Source organism: Rousettus aegyptiacus, unplaced genomic scaffold (genome assembly GCF_014176215.1).
Source record: "Rousettus aegyptiacus isolate mRouAeg1 unplaced genomic scaffold, mRouAeg1.p scaffold_m13_p_9, whole genome shotgun sequence".
Classification (NCBI taxonomy): Eukaryota; Metazoa; Chordata; class Mammalia; order Chiroptera; family Pteropodidae; genus Rousettus; species Rousettus aegyptiacus.
The window spans coordinates 30,838,455-30,860,710 of record NW_023416312.1 but is presented as its reverse complement, the minus strand read 5'-3'; the positions used below and the strand labels follow the sequence as shown (position 1 = coordinate 30,860,710).

Genomic DNA, 22,256 nt, shown 5'->3' with positions numbered 1-22,256 from the left:
AAGTAAAATTGACACAAAGGATAACAAAAGATTAAAAGGTACACATAAGCTAATACAAATCAACACAGGGAAACCAGCAAATCTGATGATGATGATGATGATGGTGACGATGACAATGACAGGAAATACATACATAACACTTATTATGTGCCAAGCTCTTACGTGGCACTTATGATGTTCCAAGCATTGTTCTAAGAAATATATACATATGAACTCATTTAATCCTTTCCAAAAAAAAGAAAAAAGAAAAAAAAATCCTTTCCAAAGCCCTATGAGGTATTTTCTACTGTTATCTACCTATTGTAGATAAGGAAAGTAAAGGTCAGAATGATTACATATATAATTTGCCCTAAAACATGGTCATTAAGTGTTGGAGGTTAGAGTTCAACATAAGCAATCTAGCTCAGTTTTGGTAGGAAGTTTAAATATCAAATAGGGTGGATCGAAGATTAAAAAGACAAGTTTTAGGAGGAAATATCCATGTAGAGCCTATACTTAAAATGGGGATGACTCAGAGTCTAAGTCCTCAGAGACTATGCTAAGTCTTAGCTTTTGATTCTAAATCTTCACTAATCTCACTGCTTCTGGCTTATTAGCAACAATGCCAAATTCATATGATCAAAACAAAACAAAACAAAACAATTTAGTTTGCTAAGAAAATAAATCCTAAAAGTTCTCATCACAAGGAAAAAAGATTTTTTTCTTTTTTATTTCAATATGAGATGGATGTTAATGAAACTTACTGCAGTAATCATTTCACAACACATGTATGTCAAGTCATTATGTGGTACACCTTAAACTTATACAGTGCTGTATGACAATTATATCTCAAAAAAATGAAAAAAAATTATTCATGCCTATAGGATATATGCTGTGGTCATAGTCATCGTGACCTATACAAATAATAAGTGGATATCTACACTCCAACTTTTCATCAGGTGTAATTGTTTTCTTGGACCTAACATTGTTTTTAAATATTATACATTTGTATAAGAAGAAGTATAAAATTAGAGAAATAACAAGACATCTATGGTAAATTAAAAGCTGCCCACTGGAATCTATTTCACCTTTCTTTTGTATTAAAAGAGTAGTAGCCAGGCATGTGGCTACCCAGCCATATAACACTTTTCAGTCTCCTTTGAAAATTGGTGTGGCCATTGACATTGTTCTCATCAAGAGAATGTGGGAGAAAATTTAGAGCATTGAGACAGTAGGCATGTTTCCTCTACAACCTCTTCTACCTTCTTGCTTACTGAAACATGGACTTGGCAACAATGCATATCTAAATATGTGAAAGCCACAAAAACCCCAAGAGATGGTGGAGTTATGTATGGAAAGACCCTGGATTCTTGAATAAACATGAGCAATGATGTTTTCCAATGGCCTGTGGTATTAGAAACTGTACATGAAAGAAACAATTCTTCAGTATTTAAGTCACTGTATCTTATAATCTCTTTATTACTGTGCATTAGTCTTAATGTAATTAATACAATATTCTTGCCTAGAGTGGGAATCCTTTACCAGTACAGTATATGAAACATATTAGATTCTTCATAATCATTTTAAAGTAGAAAAAAATATACATTATTTCATCAGCAAGAGGTTTTATATACTGAAATGCTGAGTCATCAAATCCAGCTTTCCCCCATTATTCAGTTTGATACTATACTCCAGACACATGTGCCATCCAAAATCTCATCCTTTTATTCTTTTTGTTTTGCTTTCATTATTATCAAACTAATAATTTGAAGGTTAGCCTCTTTGAATAGTATGATGCGCATTCACAGACTTTTCACATGTGGGAAATATTACATTGTTTTAGTACTGATTTTTAACACTTTAAATTTGCCCAATATTTTTTATGATAAATTTTTTCTTGTCTCTCCACCATTTTAAAAAATTCCTATCCCCCATTCCTTCCCATTTGGCAATTATCAGCTTGTTCTCTATATCTATGTATCTGATTCTGTTTTATTTATTCTTTTTTTTTAGATTCTATGTATAAGTGAAATTATATGGTATTTGTTTTTTCCTGTCTGACATTTCACTAAGCATGATACTCTTTAGGTCCACCCATGTTGTTGCAAATGACATGATTTCATTTTTTTATTACTGAATAACATTCCATCATATATATATCTTTAACTACATCTTTATCCATTCATCTGTTGATTGACATCTAGGTTGCTTTCACATTTTGGCTATTTCTAGTAATGCTGTAATCAACACAGGGGTGCATATAGCTGTTTGAATTAGTTTTTGTTTTCTTTGGATAAATACCCAGCAGTAGAACTGCTGGATGACATGGAAACTCTATTTTTAATTTTCTGAGGAATTTCCATACTGTTTTCCATAGCGGTTACACTAATTTACAATCTCACCAATAGTGTATGAAGGTTCCCTTTATTCCACATCCTCGCCAACACTTATTTGTTGATTTACTGATGACTTTAACAGGTGTGAGGTAATATCTCATGTGGTTTTAATTTGCATTTCCCTGATGATTAGTGATGTTGAGTATCTTTTCATTTGTCTATAGACCATCTGTATGTCTTCTTTGGAGAAATGTCTACTCAGGTCCTCTGCCCATTTTAAAATTGGATTGTTTGTTTTATTTGGTGTTCATCTTTTTTAAAATTCTTTTAAAACAATTTTTAAATTAAATTTATTGGGGTGACACTGGCTAATAAAATTATATAGGTTGCAAGTGCACATTTCAATAATGCATCATCATACGTATATTGCATTGTGTGTTCACCACCCAAAGTCAAATCTCCTTCTGTCACCATATGTTTGACCTCCTTTAACCTGATCTACCTCTCTGCCTCCCCCCTTTCCTTCTGGTAACCACTAAACTGTTGTCAGTGTCTATGAGTTTTTATCTAGTTTGTTTGTTGCTTTCAGTTTTATATTCCACATAAAAGTGAAATCATATGGTTCTCAACTTTTTCTGTCTGACTTATTTCATTTAGCATGATAATCTCAAGAACCCCATAATCTTCTTATTCTTAAGTTGCATTTTTATTCTCACACATCAGGCTTTAATTTATTCTGGCAATATTAAGCACTGGATTACTAGGCATGGTTTTAGAAGTCGTTCCACTTTACTCTTTATTTAACACACACACACATAATGTATAAGATAAATAAAACTTAACTTCTACACCCCTGCTATATTGGACAATATTTAGATCACCAGTTATCAATATTCATTCTAAGAAATCTTCTCTTGCAATAGAAAGCTCTATGCCCTTCCTGAGCCCACAGTTCAATGAACAGTACATCAATGAAAAGTCATCTGTCCAGAAAAAAAAGCTGCTAGGAATTCATTTGAAAAAATATCTAAATAGTATTCTTTTAAAAAGCAGGGGACGGGGGACAGGAATTGCAGAGTAATGAGTAAGAGATGATAACTAAGAGGAAAGAGACAAGAAATACAGCAGAATCTGACAAACTTTGGAATATGAGGATTCCTGATTTTGGCAATGATGATGCCAATTCCTCACATACTAACTAAAGATGAATAAAGTAGAATAATCTATGGGAACTGTCTGGAATGCAGGTAAATGTATTACTAGGGCCTGTTATTATACAGCAATGGCATCAATATGGAAATCATCAGGATATGAATAAAAAGCTTAAGTGTTCAGAATGTAAGACCCTTTTGAATTAATTACTATAGAAACAAATATATCCAGAAGACAGTAAACAACATCCATAGCCAGGGGCATCTCAGTGGGGGAAAAGCCTCCAAAGAAAAGGAAAAGAGAAAATTATATGTAAATCGAGACTAGGAAAAAATTGTACAGTTAGAAAAGATAAAATAATAGGAATGAGCAATTCACAGAAAAAGAAACCTAAATGGATAGCACATATTAGAAACGGAAAGAATAAAAACAACACAATACCATTTATATCCATTAGATTGGCCACAAAATAAGAAATCTGGATAATGCCAAGTGTTAGCATAGATGTTGTGAAATGGGCATATTTGTGTACTATATGTACATCCCAATTATCAAGCAATGCCATTCCTATATAAATATCCAAGGAATAATTTCACAGGCTCATAAGATGATGTGTATAAGAAATCCTTTGTTTTTTTTTTATTGAGGTACAATTTCCATATCGTAAAGTGCAGATCTTAACTGTAGAGCTCCGTGAATTTTTTTTTCATATGTATACACCCATATAACCACCATCTAGATGAAAATATAAAACACTATAATTACCCCAGAAAGTTCCTTTGTGGCCTTTCCCCATCAATAACTGACTCCCAGAGATAACCACCATTATGACCATAGAACACCAGTCATTTATCACCACAGATCAATTTTGCTTTTTCTTGAACTTTACATAATATGCCTGGCCTATTTGTTCAACAAATTATTTGAGATTTGTACAGGTTCTTGTGTGTATCAGTAGCTCGTTTTCATTGCTGTGCAGTATCACATTGTAAGAATATAGCACAATATTCATCCATTTTCCCATTGATGGACATTTGGGATAGTTCATGTTTTGGGCAATTATGCTAATAATGTTCATATGAATATTCCTGTACATTTCCATTAGTGGAAATATACGCTCATGTCTCTTACATGTCTGTGTGTAGTACTGCTGGGACACAGGATAGCTGTACATTTAGCATTAGTAGGTACTGCTTGTTTCTCAAAGTGGTTGAAAGAATTTATTTCCTACCATAAATGTATGTGAATTCTAGTTGCTCCAAATACTCATCGACATGTGATATTATCAGTCTTTTTAATTTTAACCATTCTTCTTTGTGTGATGTATGTAGGGTAGTCTTATTGTGGCTTTAATCTACATTTCTCTGAAGAGTAATGATGTTCAGCACCTTTTCATATACATAATGGCCATTTGGATATCTCTTTTTTAAAAAAAAATATTTGTTCATGTCTTTTACCCATTTATTTTTCTACTGGGTTGTCTACCTTTTTTTTATTTGTAAGTATTCTTTATATATTCTAAATATAAGCCATTTGTCAAAACTACACATTACAAATATCTCCTCCTAGTCTATGGCTTGCCTATCCACTTTCTTGATATCTTTTGAAGAAGAGCAATTCTTCGTTCTAATATAGTTCAATTTACTATCAAATGAGAAGAGAAGCATTCTCTTTTCGCCTCTCCAAAAGAACCTGAATAATATTTGTATTATTTCTTCTTTAAATAACATGAAGAAATCAGCAATGAAGCCATGTGGGCTGAGAGCTTTGTTTGCAAGTTTAAAATTTAATATTAAATTTACTTAATAGATAAAAAGACTAAGATTTTTCTCTTTTTGTGACATTTCTTGTAATTTGTTTTTCTAGAACTGTGCCCATTTCACCTCAGTTATCAAATTTGTTGACATAAAGTTGGTCATAATATTTTCTTAATACTCTTAACCTCTGCAAGATTTGTAGTGATGTTCCTTTTCTCATTCATAGCATTAAGAATTTGTGTTTTCTTTTTTTTCTCAATCAGTCTTGTTAGAGATTTATCAATTGTATTAATCTTTTCAAAGAATCAACTTTTGGCTTTGTTAGTTTTCCTTATTTTATGTCCAGAGTTGCAAGTTAAATTATTAATTTTTAACCTTTCTCATTTTCTGATATATATTTATATCTATATAAATAAAGCAATAAATTTCCATCTGAATACTTCTTTAGCTTTGTCTTTTCTGATGTGTCTATATTTTCATTATCATTCTGTTCAAAATATTTACTAATCACACTGTGGTTTCTTCTTTGACTTATGGGCTATTTGGATGTGTGTTCCTTACTTTCCAAACATTTTCTAGTTATATTTCTGTTCGGAGTTTTAATTTATTTCAACAGTAGTTACAGAACTATAGTGTAGGATGTAAATCCTTTGAAATTGGTTGCAATTATGTTTATGTCCCCAAAATAGGATCTCTTTTGGTTAGTGTGCCATATATACTTGAGAAGAATGTATATTCTATGGTTGCAAAATGTAATGACCTACGCATGTCAATTAGGTCATACTGGTTTATCATGTTCAAGTTTTCTATATCATTACAGATTCTCCTGTTTATAAACAGACAAAAATCAATTACATGGGTATGTTAAAATATCCAACTATGTGCATTTTGACTATCTCTCCTTTCATTACTGTCAATGCTTACTTTATATATTTTCAGGATATGCTATTAGTGCATACAAATTTGTATTTTTATAGAGTCCTGTTGAACTAAAATTTTATCAGTTTCAGAGAAAGAGGGAATGTTGCTCAAGAGACAACAGACCTTGAAATGATAATACAAAAATATTATGAAACAACTATATGCCAACAAATTAGATAAAAAGGCACAAAATCCTTGAAAGAACAAATTATCAAAACAAGAAATAGAAAATTGGAATACCCCTATATCTATTAAAGAAACTGAATTCGAAATTAAAGATAGTCCCACAAAGAAAACTTCAGGCCCAGATGAGTTAACTGGTGAATTTTATCACATATTTAAGGAAAAAATTATAAAATTTAAAGCAATCTTACACAAAAATCACAAAACAGAGAAGTGAACATTGAAAAAAATCCGGCAAATATACCAATTTTACACAAATTCTTTCAGGAAAGAGAACAGGCATGAAATTTCCCAACTCATTTTACAAGGCTAACATTAACACGGTAGTAAAATCAAAGATGTTCTAAGCAAAAATATACCAAAAACTAAAGAATGATATCGCTCATAAAGATAAAAAAAAGCCAAATATCAAACCAAATCAAGAAATACTTAAAAAATAAAACATCACAATCAAGTAAGGTTTATCCCAGGAATGCAAAGTCAACTTAACATTCGAAAATCAGTGAAATTCATCACATTAACAGAATAAAACGCTCATCTCAATAAATGCAGAAAAAGCATTTGGAAAATACAACATCCATTAAAGACTCCCACCAAACTAGGAATAGACAGAAATTGGCACAAGTTAATAAAGGGCACCTAAGGAAAATCACTTAATGCTGAAAGGTTGAAAACTTTTACCCTCAGAATGAAAATAAGATAAAATAAAGATAAAGGGCATGCAGTCTGAAAAGGAAATGATAAAAAGATGTGATAGTGGATGTAGAGATTTTAAAAGAATTTTAGAAAGACTCATTAAAACTAATAAATGAATTTAGCAAGGTCTCAGAATACAGGGTCAATGTCAGAATCGATTGTAACAGTTCCACTTTTAATATGGAAAAGTAAGTTCTTGAAAACATCTTTCTAAAGACAATAAGTATAATCTTTAAAAAAAAACAAAACATGTACTGGTAGAGTGAATAAAAGCAGGCAGACTTTGGAGAAGAATCAGAAGTAAGAGGAATTCCAAACAGAGATCTGAGTTGCTATCTGCTTTAGGTGAGACAGCATCTCCAGTTTCAGTCTAACCTAGTTAATTGCCTACTATGACAAAAACACGTAACAATATAACAGTATACAGTGTTACTATAACATAACATTGATAAATGTTCAGGATACAATCCAAAACTACTCAACATATGATGATCCAGAAAAATGTTCTTTTGGTTACTCTCCAGTGTCTTCAACAGTTTTTAAAGTCTATTTTTCAGAGTTAACAGTTTTTATCTGATAGATGGGTTGGTAAAACAGAAGCAATTCAATCATACTAGAACTGAAGTTAGTTTTTATATATGATAGGAGGTATGGGTTAAGGTTTTTGTTTCCTCCAATAATGATATCCATTTTTTCCAGCACAATTTGTTCAAAAGACTTTCCTTTCCCCCTGTAAATTGCATATGCACCTTTAGAAAACTCATCTGTCCACATATTTATGGGTCCATTTTTGGACTCTCTCTCCTGTTCCATTTATATATGTTTGTTCTTACATCAATACCACACTGTCTGGATTAATGTAGCTTTATAGTAAATATTAACATTATGTAGTGTAAATCTTTCATACTTTTCTTAAGACTGTGTTGGCTATTCTAGGTCCTTTACATATCTATTAACTTTAAGATCTTCTTGTCAGCTTTTACCCTCCAAGATAACAAATATTGATTGAACAAGTAGAATACAATCCAGTAAAATAGACAACATGCAAAAACTGCATTTACATATTAAATGACACAACATGCATCAGGAATCAAATATATGTTCCTTTCAGACACACATAGAACATTCCCCTAGACAGATGATTTGCTGAAATCATACAGAGTGTATTCTTAGACAACAAAAGAATTAGAGCACATAAAGGAAATGGACAAATTCTTTGAAAAATATAACTTATTATGTCTGAAAAAGATGAAACAGAAAATCTGAAGAACTCTATGTCTATTAAAGAAATGAGTTTGTTTTTAAAACTTTCCCATCTCAGTAACAGGAGAAACTCCAGAAAAAAACCTAAATGAAATAGAGGCAAGCAACCAACTAGAGAGAAGATATAAAACAATGATTATAAAAATGCTCAATAAACTTAGGGGGAGAAAGATGATCTAAGTGAGAACGTCAACAGAGAGATAATAATGTAAAAAAGGACACAGAAACCATAAAAAAGAACCAGTCAGAAATGAAGAATACAATAACTAAAAGGAATAATACACTAGAAGGAATCAACAGTAGATTAGATGAAGCAGAAGATCAAATCAGCAAGTTACAACATAAAGTAACAGAAAGCACTCAATTGGAATAACCAAAAAAAAGAATAAAAAAAGAGAAAAGAATAAAAGACTTCTGGCACAACATCGAGAGTACCAACATAAGCAGTATAGGGATTGAATGAGGGATTGAGAACCAATTTGAATAAATAATGACGAAAACGCCCCTAATCAGGCAAAGGAATTAGACATATAAATCCAAGAAGCACAGAGTCCCAAACAAGAGGAATCGAAAAGGACCCACATCAAGACATATTGTCATTAAAATGCCAAAGATTAAGGACAAAGAGACAATCTTAAAAGCAGCAAGAGAAAAGCAGCTAGTTATCCCATAAGAATGTCAGCTGATGTTTCAACAGAAAATTTGCAGGCCTAAATGGACTGGCAAGACATATTCAAAGTGATGAAAAACAAGAACATACAACCAAGACTACTCTACCCAGCAAAGCTATCAATTAAAATGGAAGGTGAGATAAAAAGTTTCTCAGAAAAAAAAAAGCTAAAGGAATTCATCACCAAGAAGCCAGTATTACAAGAAATGTTAAGGGGACTTCTGTAAAAAGAAAAAGTGGGGAAAACCCATAAATATGAATACTAACATGGTAATAACTACGTACTTAGCAATAATTACTTCAACTGCAAATGGATTAAATCCTCCAATCAAAAGACATTGTGTAGCTGAACGATTAAGAAAACAAGATCCACACATATGCTGTCTACAAGAGACCCGCATCAGATCAAATGACACACACACAGACTAAAAGGGATGGAAAAAGACATTTCATGCCAATGGAAATGAAAAAAAGCTTGGGTAGCAATACTTACATCAGATAAAATAGACTTTAAAATAGAGACTATAATAAGAGACAAAGAAGGGCATTACATAATGATAAAGGGATCAATACAACAAGAGAACATACTCCTAGTAAACATATACACACCCAATACAGGAACCCCTACATTTATAAAGCAACTACTGACCAACATAAAGAGAGAGATCAACAATAATACACTCATAGTAGGGGACTTTAACACTCCATTGACACAAATGGACAGATCTCCCAGACAGAAAATCAACAAGGAAAAAACAGCCTTAAATGACATACTAGGCCAGATAGATTTAATTGATATTTTCAGAGAGTTTCACTCCAAAGCAGCAGAATATATATTCTTCTCAAGTGTACATGGAACATTATCCAGGAGAGACCACATGTTAGGCCATAAAACAAATCTCATAAATTTAAGAATGAAATCATATGCACCATCTTCTCTGATCACAACACTATGGAAATAGAAAGCAGCTAAAGGATAAAAACTGATAAATACAAACACACGAAGGCTGAATACCATGCTACTAAACAACGAATGGGTTAACGAGATCAATGAAGAAATCAAAAGATGTCTAGAGGGAGAAAAAAATGGCGTAGGTGATAGAGGCTGTTCATCCTTCTGGTGACCAAATCAAAGTTGTGATGGAAACAAGGAGCAGCAGCAAGGAAAAATCACCTGGAATCTTAATGAACAAGTCATACAACTAGGGAGGAATCCAGGAAAGCACCCTGCAACAGCAGAAGGTAGGACAGGGCAAGGACACGGGGCTGCCTGGTCTTGAGTAGCTGAGTGAGACAGAGGCTGAGACAGTGGCAGACACCTCCTAAAGGGCGACCAGATTTCCACAGTGACGGACCTGTTTGCTCTGAGCACCAGTGACAACTCAGCTGCACGCAGGGACACCAGGGACTTACAGGGAGACATTGTTGGAGAGAGGGCCTAGGCGAGACTCGCTTGGTACAGAAATGCTGGTGGTAACCACTGTTCCTCTGTTGAGTCCTCCCCTATAGCATTGCCATAGCTTGACATCATCAAACTGGATAACAGAGGTCACTCTGCCCAGAGGATTCCCTAAAACTCCACCTCCCCCAACTCATAGCCCCACCCAAGCCACATCCAGGTGTATCCTCAGCAAGTTAGGTACTCCTTGCTGAGATTCACATTGATGAAAGTAGATGGCCTCAGTTTCCGGTGTGGCCTTTTGAGGCAACTATAAGTACAGCACTTGTGGATTGCTTGCTGAATCTTAACAGGAGGCTCCAGAAGGGTAGAGGCTTGGGCTAAATTTGACCTGCAGCTGAACTCCTCTCAAGTCTGTGCCACTGGAAATCTACTTCAGAAATCCACACTAATAAGACCAGGATATGTGGAGCTTTGCTTCATACATAGAAATACACATGGAAAGGCAGCCAAAATGGGAAGACAAAGAAGCAGAAACCATATGAGAGAAGAGAACAGAGATCCAGATATAATGTACTAAAGTAATCTAACAGATGCAGAGTTCAAAACATTGATTATAAAGATGCTCAATGAATTTTTGGGAAGTGTAGAGAAGTTCAAAAAGGAGATAAAAATGAAAATGGAAATTATAAAAGGGAACCAATCTGAAAAGGAGAACACATTATCTGAGATGAGAAGTCTATTAAATGGAGTAAACGAAGGAATAAACAAAGAGAATAAAGAAGAGGAACAAATGCCCTATCTAGAGGAAAGGAAAGCCAATAAAGACACTCAATCAGAATGGCAAGGAAAAAGATGCCAAGACTATTAAAATAATTTAAAGAGGATATGTGACACTACTAAGGCTCCAAATATTCGTTTGATTGGTGTGACAGAAGAAAATCAAAATGTTGACTAGCTGTTTGAAGAAATAATGATGGAAAACTTCCCCTAATCTGGTGAAGAAAATGAACATAAAACCCCAGGAAGCTCAGAGAATTCCAAAAATCAGGATCCAAAGAGGCCCACACCAAGACATATCATAATTAAAATGCCAAAGGTTAAATACAAAGAATATTAAAAGCAGCAAGAGAAAAATAATTACTTATAAAGGAACACCCGTAAGACTGGCAGCTGATTCCTCAAAAGAAGCTATGCAGGACAGAGGGCTTGGCAAAAAATATTCAACAGGATGAAGACACAGGATATACAACCAAGAAAAATTTATCCAGCAAAATTATCATTTAGAGTTGAAGGACAGACAAAGAGCTTCCCAGACAAAAATAAGCTAAAGTAATTTATCACCACTAAGCCGGTAATACAGGAAATGTTGGGAGGACTTCTTTAAGAAGAAAAAACATGTATCAAAAACAGGAATAAAGGATGGTAACGACTACATTCCTATCAATAAATACCTTAAATGGAAAAGAATTAAGTGTTCCATCCAAAAGATAGAGTGGCTGAAAGGATAAGAAAACAAGACCCCTACATATGAAAAGGAAGGAGATAGAAAAAAATATTTCTTTGATGAACCTAGCAGGTATTTAAGTCAGACAGAGAAAAATAAACACTATATGATTTCACTTATATGCAGAATTTAAGGAATAAAAAGAACAAACTAGTCAAAAACAGACTCAAATATAGTGGATGATTTGGTGATGGACAGAGGGGAGAGGGGTTGAGGGGACTGGGAGAATGGGGTAAAGGGTTAAACAAGTACAAATTAGTAGCTGATGGATGGTCACAGGGATGGAGAGCACAGCATAGGGAATGCGATTAGCATTAAAACATTGGCTAGGTGGAGGGTCAGGGGAGGGAGGGAGCAATTGGGGGGATCATTTAAGTAACTATATAGGTGTCTAACCAATGCCCTGTATACCTGAAACTAATTAAAATTTAAAAAATAAAAAAAATAAAAAATAAATTTAAAAAAATGCCTAGAGACAAATGAAAAAAAACGACTCAAAATCTATGGGACACAGTGAAAGCAGTTCTAGGTGGGTAATTCATAGAATACAGGCCTACCTCAGAAACCAGAAAAATCTCAAATAAATAATTTACACTTAAAATAACTAGTAAAGGAACAACAAACAAAACACAAAATAAGAGAGTGACCTCGGAAATATGAGGGAATGAGAGACATCCCAAGATTTCTCCCCTTGAAACAACAATAAGCAGAACATCTAAAACACAACGAAAAAACACCCGAACTGCACACCAGCATGTCTGAACATGGGATCTGTGTATAAGAGCTACTCACAGGTCAGAACACTGGGTGTCAGGCAGTGAACTGGGAGAAACAAAGGAGCTAGCTGGCTCTCGCAGCTGGAGCTCGCTGTAGGAGGAGTGGGGAGGAGAGAAAGTGCCACAAGTTCCCTGATCAGCCCTGCCTCATAGAACTGTGAGCTCCATGGGGCCAGCCAAAAGGCCCAGTCATCAAGACAGGAAGCAGAGAAATGGGGGTAGCAGAGAAGTGGGGACAGCAGAGAAATAACAATGGATTTTTACCAGCCATGGTTACAAAACCGAAGCTGAGCTGCAGCCCCCATAGCCCCAACCTGAGGGCCCCTCTCCCCATATCCTCTGAGCTCTGAGAACAAACATAGTGGAGACCCAGATGAATCTGAGCAAACCCTACCAAAACTGTCACTAACACTGACAGGGAATAAGACTGAGGGTAGCGAGCGTAATTAAACACATACAAGGAAAAAAAGGCATTATTAAGGCTTTACGTAAAGCAGGGATCCAAGAGGCTTAGACACCACGTACTGGAAATCAAAAGAAAAATGCCTTTTACTCAACAGATTAAAGAGAGATCTTTATTTAATAAATCTCCTTTCAGGAAAAAAAGCATAATACACTTCCATTAATGCCCAGGCTGAGAAATAGTCCATTAAACACCATGAACAACCAAGGTGACATGGCATCGCAGAAAGAAAGAGAAAAATCTGCAGAAAATAAGCTTATAGACATAGAAATATGTGACTTAAATGACAGAGAATTCACGATGGCACATCTGAAAAGACTCAGCGAGATCCTAAATGATTTATATCAACCATTTCAGGAACTGAAAAAAAACTAGATGAGCACAATGAGTTCTTTAGCAAGGAGATGGACACCCTCAAAAAGAAAAGAACAGAAATTCAGGAGATGAAGTTCTGCAAGAGTTGAAAAATGAAATAGCAATCTTGGGAAAGAGAGTCAATCAAATGGAGGAAAAGATCACTGATATCGATGACATTAATCTAGAAATAAATCAGAAGGAAGAAGAGAGAAATCAAAGAATGAAAAATAATGAAACAGAAATAGAAGAACTACCTGATACCGTTAGGAGAGGAAACATAAGAATAATGGGCATTCTTGAATGAGAGAAAAAGGAGCAGGAATTGGAAAGCATTTTCAGACTAATAGTTGTTGAGAATTTCCCATGTCCGAAGAATGAGTGGAAGCTTGGAATTCAAAAGGCAATAGAACACCCAACTATCTCAACCCTAAAAGGTCTTCTCAAAGACACACTGTATTAAAATTATTAAAAAAAATCAATGACAAAGAAAGAATTCTCAGGGCAGCCAGGGAAAAGAAGAGAGTAACCGATAAAGTAAAATCAATTAGATTATCGTTGAACTTCTCAGCACAAACCTTACAAGCCAGAAAGAAGTAGAATCAAATATTCAAACTATTAAATGAAAGGAACTACCAGCCAAGAATAATGTATCCAGCTAAGCTCTCCTTTAGATATGAAGGAGAAATAAAGACCTTTCTAGACGTACAAAAATCGAGGGACTTCTCTACTACAACGCCTGTATTACAGGAAAACTGAAAGGGGTCAGCTCACCTAAAACAAAATGACAAAAAATAAAGATAATTAGGAGTAAGGTAAATATCAGGCACATAGAAGCAGAAGACTGCTACCCTTACAAAAAAAGGCCATTATACACTTAAACAATAAGAAGAAATTTGCTATATAGCAAGATAGTCATGAACATTCAGCATACATAGGGACAAAATGAGACAATAATGACTGAAAAGGGGATGATTCAAAGATCCACATTCGCAAAAGGGAATGGAGATAAGATATGCGCAGAAGAAAATAGATGATGTATGTATATACATATATATATAACTCTCCCTTACATATTCATAATGGTAACCACACACCAAAGACTCAAAACTGAAGTATGTAACATAAAACAAGATGGAACAGAGGGAAAACCCACAAAAGTCAACCAAAATAAAGAAAACAGAAACACAAGGACAAGGAAGCAATGGAAACACTGAGCTACCAGAAAGCAAAAGATAAAATGGCTATAAGAAGACCTCATATTTCAATAATCACTCTAAGTGTAAATGGACTGAACTTAACGGTAAAAAGGAGCAGAGTTGCAGATTGGATCAAGAAACAAAACCCAACACTATGCTGCCTCTAGGAGACACATCTCAGTTACAAAGGCAAATATAGCCTCAAAATGAAAGGGTGGTAAATGATAATTCAAGCAAATGGCATTCAGAGAAAAGTGGGAGTAGCGGTACTAATATCAGACAAAATAGACTTCAAAATAAAAAAGGTAAACAATGCTACTGAGGGACACTTCATAATGATAAAGTGAATCAAGCACCAACAAGGCATAACACTTATTAATATCTATGCTCCCAATCGGTGAGCCCCGAAATATGTAAAGCAATTACTAGCAGAACTAAAAGGAGAAACAGACCAAAACACTATCGTAGCAGGGGACCTAAATATCCCACTGTTGGATATGGATAGATCATCTAAACAGAAAATCAATAAGGAAATAACATCTTTAAATGACACATTAGACCAACTGGACATAATTGACATTTACGGAGCCTTCCATCTCCAAATAGCTGCTTACACATTCTTCTCTAGTGCACATGGAACATTCTCAAGGACTGACCATGTACTGGGATACAGATAGCCTCAACAAATATAAGAGGGTTGAAATCATACCAAACATATTCTCTGATCATAATGTTCTGAAGCTGGAGATTGTAAAAGGAAAACGGGAAGAACCACAAAAACATGGATATTAAACAACATACTACTATTGAAGACTAACTGGGTCAGAGAAGAAATAAAAAGAGAGATCAAGAGATACATAGAAACAAATGATAATAATAGTACAACATACCAGAAAGTTTGGGACACAAAAAAGCAGTAAAAAGAGGAAAATTCATATTATTATAGGCCTACATCAAAAAACAAGATTGAGCCCAAATAAACAACCTAATGCTTTATCTTAAAAATCTGGAAAAGAAAGAATAAATGAAGCCTAAAGTCAGCAGAAGGAAAGACATAATCAAAATTAGAGCAGAAATAAATGAAATTGAAAACAAACAAACAAAAAATAGAAAAAATAAATGCAACAAACAGCTGGTTCTTTTGAGAAGGTTAATAAAATTGACAAACTCCAGGCTTACTAAAGAAAAAAGAGAAAGGACACAAATAAAATCAGGGATGAAAGAGGGTAAATTACGACTGACATCTCAAAAATAGAAAGGATCATGCAAGAATACTATGAAGAAGTATATAACACCAAATTTAATAACCTAGAAGAAATGCACCAGTACTTAGAAAAATACAATCTTCCTAGACTGCATCAATTAGAACTGCAAAATCTAAATAGATCAATCAGCAGTATGGAAATTGAAACAATCATCAAAAACCTAACAAAAAGTAAAAGTCCAGGACCAGATGGTTTCACCAGTGAATTCTACCAAACATTAAAAGAAGATTTAATACCTGTTCTCCCCAAACTCTTCCTCGAAGACGATGCAATATTCCCAAACTCACTTTAGGCGGCGAATATTTCCCTGATACCAAAACCTGGTAAAGATAACACACACGAAAAAGAAAACTACAGACCAATATCTCTCATGAACACAGATGCAAAAATTCTAAATAAGATACTTGTAAACCAAATACAGCAACATAGTAAAAAGATTATACTCCACGATCAGGTAGCCTTCATCCCAGAGGCATAGGTATGATTCAACATATACAAATTAATTAATGTGATACACCACATAAACAAATAAAAACATAAGAATTATTTGGTCATATCAATTGATGGAGAAAAAGCCATTGACAGGATACAGCATTCATTTATGATCAAAACGCTTAACAAAATTGGTATAGAAGAAAAGTACCTTAAGATAAGGCCATCTATGACAAACCCTCAGCCAACATTATATTTGATGCGAAAGAACTAAAAACCTTCCCTCTAAGATCAGGAACAAGGCAGGACTGTCCACCATCGTCACTGATATTCAGTGTAACAATGGAGGTCCTAGCCAGGGCAATCAGACAAGAGAAAAGGCATCCAAATAGAAAATGAAGAAGTTGAACTGTCACTATTTGTGAATGACATGATTCTCTATACAGAAAACCCTAAAGACTCCACAAAAACACTACTAGAAACAATAAGCAAATACAGTAAAGTCTCTGGGTACAAAATCAATGTTCAAAAATCCATAGCGTTCCTATACTCTAATAATGAAGCATCAGAAAAAGAAGTAGGAATGATAATTCCTTTTGCAATTGCAACAAAAACAATAAAATACCTAGGAATAAATTTAACAAAACATGTGAAGGCCCTATATAATGAAAACTACAAGATCTTATTAAAATAAATTGAAGAAGATACAAAGAAATGGAAAGATATTCTGCGTTCTTGGATTGGAAGAATCAACATAGTTAAAATGATCTTATTACCTAAAGCATTATACAGATTTAATGTCAAATTCCATCAGCACTTCTTAAAGAAATAGAACAAAAATCATTAGATTTGCAGGGAAACAAAAAGCCTTGAATTTCCAGAGTCATTTTGAGAAAAAAGAACAAGGCTGGAGGCATCACTCTGCCCAACTTCAAATTATACTGCAAAGCAACAGTAATCAAAATGGCATAGTATTGGCAGCAAAACAGACACACAGACCAGTGAAACAGAATCGAGAGTCCAGAAGTAAATCCATGTTTATATAGAAAAATAATTTTCAACAAGAAGGCCAAAAACATACAGTGGAGAAAGGAAAGCCTCTTCAATAAACAGTGCTGGGAAAACTGGAAAGGCAAATGCAAAAGAATGAAACTAGACTGTTGTCTATCATCATACACTGAAATTAACTTAAAATGGATTAAGGACCTGAATATAAGACCTGAAACAATAAAATGCATAGAAGAAAACATAAGAACTAAACTCAAGGACCTTGGAATTAAAGAGGATTTTATGAATTTGACCTCAAAGGCAAGGGGAGTAAAAGCAAAAATAAATGAATGGGACTACATCGAACTAAAAAGCTTCTGCACAGCAAAAGGAACTGTCGATAAGGTAAAGAGACAACCATTCGAATGGAAATATATATTCTTAAGCAACTCTTCCAATAAGAGCCTAATATCCAAAATATACAAAGAACTCTTATAGCTGAATAATAACAATAAAAAAAACCAATCCAATAAAAAAATGGGTAGAGGACCTGAACAGACACTTTTCCTAAGAAGACATACAAATGGCTAACAAACTTTTGAAAGGATGCTCAACTTCACTAGCTATTAGGGAAGTACAAATCAAAACCACAATGAGATACCATCCCACAACCTGTTAGAATAGCTTTTACCAACAGAAGAAATAATAACAAGTGTTGGAGAGGATGCAGAGAAAAAGGAACCCTCATACACTGCTGGTGGAACTGAAAATTTGTACAGTCACTGTGGAAACTAGTATGGAGGTCCCTCAGAAAGCTAAGAATTGATCTACCACATGATCCAGCATTTCCCCTACTTGGTATTTACCCCAAAGATGAAAACATATATCTGAAAAGACATTTGCACATTGTTATTCATGGCAGCATTATTTATGGTGGCCAGGACATGGAAGAAACAAAACTGTCCTCGAATAGATGATTGGATAAAGAAGATGCAGTACATATACACAATGGAATATTATTCAGCTATAAGAAGAGACGAAATACTGCCTATTGCGACAATTGTATGGACCTTGAGATAATCATGCCAAGCTGAATAAGGCAGACTGAAAAAGTTGAAAACCACATGATATCACTTATGTGTGGGATATAAAACTTTTAAGCAACAAACAAACAGGACAAACAAATAGAGACTCATGGACATGGACAACAGAGTAATGGTTACCAGAGGTGGGGTAAGTAAATGGGGAAAAAGAGGTGAAATATGTGGTGACAGAAAGAAATCTATCTAGGGGCGGTGAACACACAATTCTCTCTCTCTCTCTCTCTCTCTCTCTCTCTCTCTCTCTCTATATATATATATATATATATATACACACCTTTCTGTTCAATTATGCACTTGAAACTTACTGGATTTAATTAACCAATGTCATCATAATAAAAAAAATTAAAAAAAATAGAAATATGTTTATGAACATGTTTCTTAATAGATATCAACCAGATAAGAATATATGAATGTACTAGATGATGATGTCATTAAGAGGACTAAAAAAAAATACTTTTTAAACTACTAGAAAACAAACTATTCTGTAAAATATGAATACAGACAGTATGTTTCCGATGTTACTGTGAATATTCGTTATCATACTCTTTTGTCATCATCATGTGATATAATGAAACTTCTTTTTGACTGTTTTTTGCCAGGAATTCTGTTTTTTGGACATTAAAAATGTAAAATAATATTCTTTCAGCATGTAAAAATAAATAAATAATTAAAAATCATAATGAGATATTATTACACAAATACACTATAATAGCCAAAATTAAAGAGATTGATGATAGCAAGTGTTGGTGAGGACATAGAGCAACGGAAATTCTCATTTTGTTGCTGAGAATATGAAATGACACAAGCGGTTTGGAAGACAGTTTAGCAATTTCTTACAAAAGTAGGCATGCACTTCTTGTATGACCTAGCAACTCCACTCCTAGGAATTTACAATGAGAGAAATATGAATGTATGTTCACACAAAGACCAAAATGTTCTCTGCAGCTTTATTCATAATAACCAAATAATCATTTGTCATCAGTAGGTGTATAGATAAAAAAAAGGCAATATATTCATATCATGGTACAGTATTCAGCATCTAAAAGGAATAATGTAGTGATATACTCAATAACATGGATAAATCACAAAATCATTATGTTGAATGAAAAGACTACAGATAGTATGATTCCAATGATAAAAACATTAATAAATACAAATATATCTAATCTATAGTGACAAAAAACATGTCAATTGTGGCCTGGAGCTGAAGTGGTGGTAGACATTGACTACAAGGGATGTAAGGGAGTATTTTTGTGTGATGCAATGTTATACGTCATGATTGGGATGGTGGTTATACTAGTGTGTACTTTATCAAAACTCATCAAACTGTACACTTGAAATGGATATATTTTATTGTATGTAAATTATCCCTTCATAAAGTTTATTTTAAAAGGAAAAATGCTACATGACAGTGATCACAAAGTCAGAAGAGGGGAAAGAAACACAGAGATAGGGGAGGTGGAAAGGAGTGAGTAATCTGAAGGCTATACATACTAAAAGAGGAGGTAATGTTGGCTGTAGGTGACAGTTTATTGGTATCTTAGAGTGAGAAGTTGAAAGTGAAGAGAATAAGTAAAAGTGTACTAGGAAACAAAGGAGTAAGGCAACCAACTGGTTTTCAAAGAAGGCAAATCCATTAAAATCTGAATATATATGATAAGAATCTAAGATCCTCTGATTGGGCTTTAAGTGACAAAGCATAAAAATGTGATGGAAGGAGAGAGAATCCAAGAAAGCAAGATCCACAGCGAAGAAGGCTGGGAAATGATCCAGAGTGTAGGATTTGCAGCAATTCTCCTGGAGGAAACTCAAGCAAATAAGACAGTTGGTAACAGAAAGGAAAATAAAGGGAGAGAAACAGTTACGTACCTCAGAGGTCAATGTTATTTATGATCAAGCAGCTTCTAAAATTTAAACCTCAACAAAAACAGCAATGATAGCATTTTAAAGGCGTCAGCCTCTGTTAGGAAAAAAAAAGTGTTTCCATGTCTCCCTTCTGCCTGGGTCACATTCACTCACCTGAACAGCTTTGATGCAGGGTTTCTCTCTCCAACACCCATGGCTCCTCTCCTTGCTCCAACTTGAAGATGACCTCTGGTTTGGGAATTTCATACCCTGTTAAGAGGACATGATAGAGAATTGGGTCCCATTAATTGCTTTCCATTTGTTCTTTGGGAAAGTAACATTTCACTGGAAGAAGAACAATAATCACAGAGGTGAAAGGTACTGAAGAATCTCAGACCAACCAAGGATGACATCATCACACACTTAAGATACCCCAGAGTACTCAGCATCTGAGAACAGAAATATCCTCACTAAGGTTCTGTCTTAGTTTCCTAGGACAGCTGTAACTATGTACCAAATAACTAGGTGACTTAAAACCACAGAGATTTATTGTCTCGTATTTCTGGAGGCTAGAATTCCAAAATCAAAGTGTTAGCCGGGTCATGCTCTCTCTGGAGGAGTGGGGAATCCTTCCTTGCATCTTCTAGCTTCTGGTGTTTGCCAGCAATCTTTGGTATTCTTTGGCTTGTAAATACATCGCTCCAGTTACACGTCTGTCTTGTCTCTGTGTGTTTTCTCACCGTATTCCCTTTATGCATGTCTATATCTGTGTCTAGCTGGTAATGGAAAAATAAATTCTACCTCCATGCCACAACACAGAATCCTTGCCTCAGTTTGCAGTCAGCTGACCTGCCCTCCAGATTTCAAACTCAAGACTAAAATCAACTCTTACCTGAATTTCCAGCCTGCTGGCCTGTCCTATAAATTTCAGACTTACATTCCCCACAATGAGGTATGCCAATTCCTTAAAATAAATCTCTCCCACCCCACTATATGAAAGTGTCTAGTGTGTGTGTGTGTGTGTGTGTGTGTGTGTGTGTGTGTACTCTGGATGTATGCACATGCATATATACTGTTGCTTCCATTTCTCTAGAGAACCGTAATACAGATTTTGGTACCAAGAGTAGTTCTAGAGGAACAAAATATTGAATCTTAAGGATGCATTTTCTCAATTGGTTAAGAGGTATCTGGGATTTGTTCCCTATTCTGAATAGATTTAAAGACACTAATGACTCTACTTCCAGTCATAAAGAGGGCACTGATAGTCTGTGATATAATGTAGCAATAGAGATATGCAAAATATCACCACTGAATACTCCTAATCAAATACTTAAAAGAGGCAAGGTTCTGGGTGACCGTATATTTGATATCTCAGAAATTTTTACCAAACTTACAAATTTAATAAATTTCTGGTTGCTTCTAATTGCACTGGACAAAGTGTGGACAGAAAAGGATGAGCTCGGGGATTTGATTTCCCAGCTCAAGCACCACATAAATGGCCTGAAAATTTCTATGTCTGTCCTGAAAGAAAACTTTAGTTCCTATAGCTGCAGAGCTGAGACTGCTGGAAACCAAATCCAGAGTCTCATGCTGTGAGTGGCTAAATTACAATCCAAAATGAATTCCCAACTTTGCAAAGTGTCAGTTGTTAAAGTGAGGGCATTAAATGGGAAGGAAGGGGATCTTGAAAATTGGAAGGGGGACATATGAGGACACTGAACCTCTAAATTCAGATGAGCTTTCTTTGCCAGTAGAAGCAGCTCTTCTACCCCCAACTTAGAAGATTACCTCTACTTTGCCTGAGGAGGCTGCAATGGCCTCCCCTGAGGAACTTGTCTTGAAAGGCACTGATGATTTCCCTTAAGACCCACTCCACCACCCCTCTTTACTTCTAGACCTATAACTAGACTCAAGTCCCATCAGGTCCCAAAGGGTGAGGTGCAGAAAGTGACCCATGAGGAGGCACATT

The 22,256-nt window shown here is 34.8% G+C and overlaps 1 protein-coding gene across 9 annotated transcripts in view; it reads right to left on the bottom strand.

Moving 5' to 3' along the window:
- Window positions 1-22,256, bottom strand: part of ZNF81 (zinc finger protein 81) — a 93,257-nt gene that overhangs the window by 11,102 nt on the left and 59,899 nt on the right. For all 9 annotated transcript variants that reach the window (XM_016133628.2, XM_016133625.2, XM_016133629.2 and 6 more), the window contains one exon: window positions 20,462-20,557. In XM_016133628.2, coding sequence (XP_015989114.1) covers window positions 20,462-20,557 — 96 coding nt within the window. The remainder of the gene's footprint in view (window positions 1-20,461; window positions 20,558-22,256) is intronic.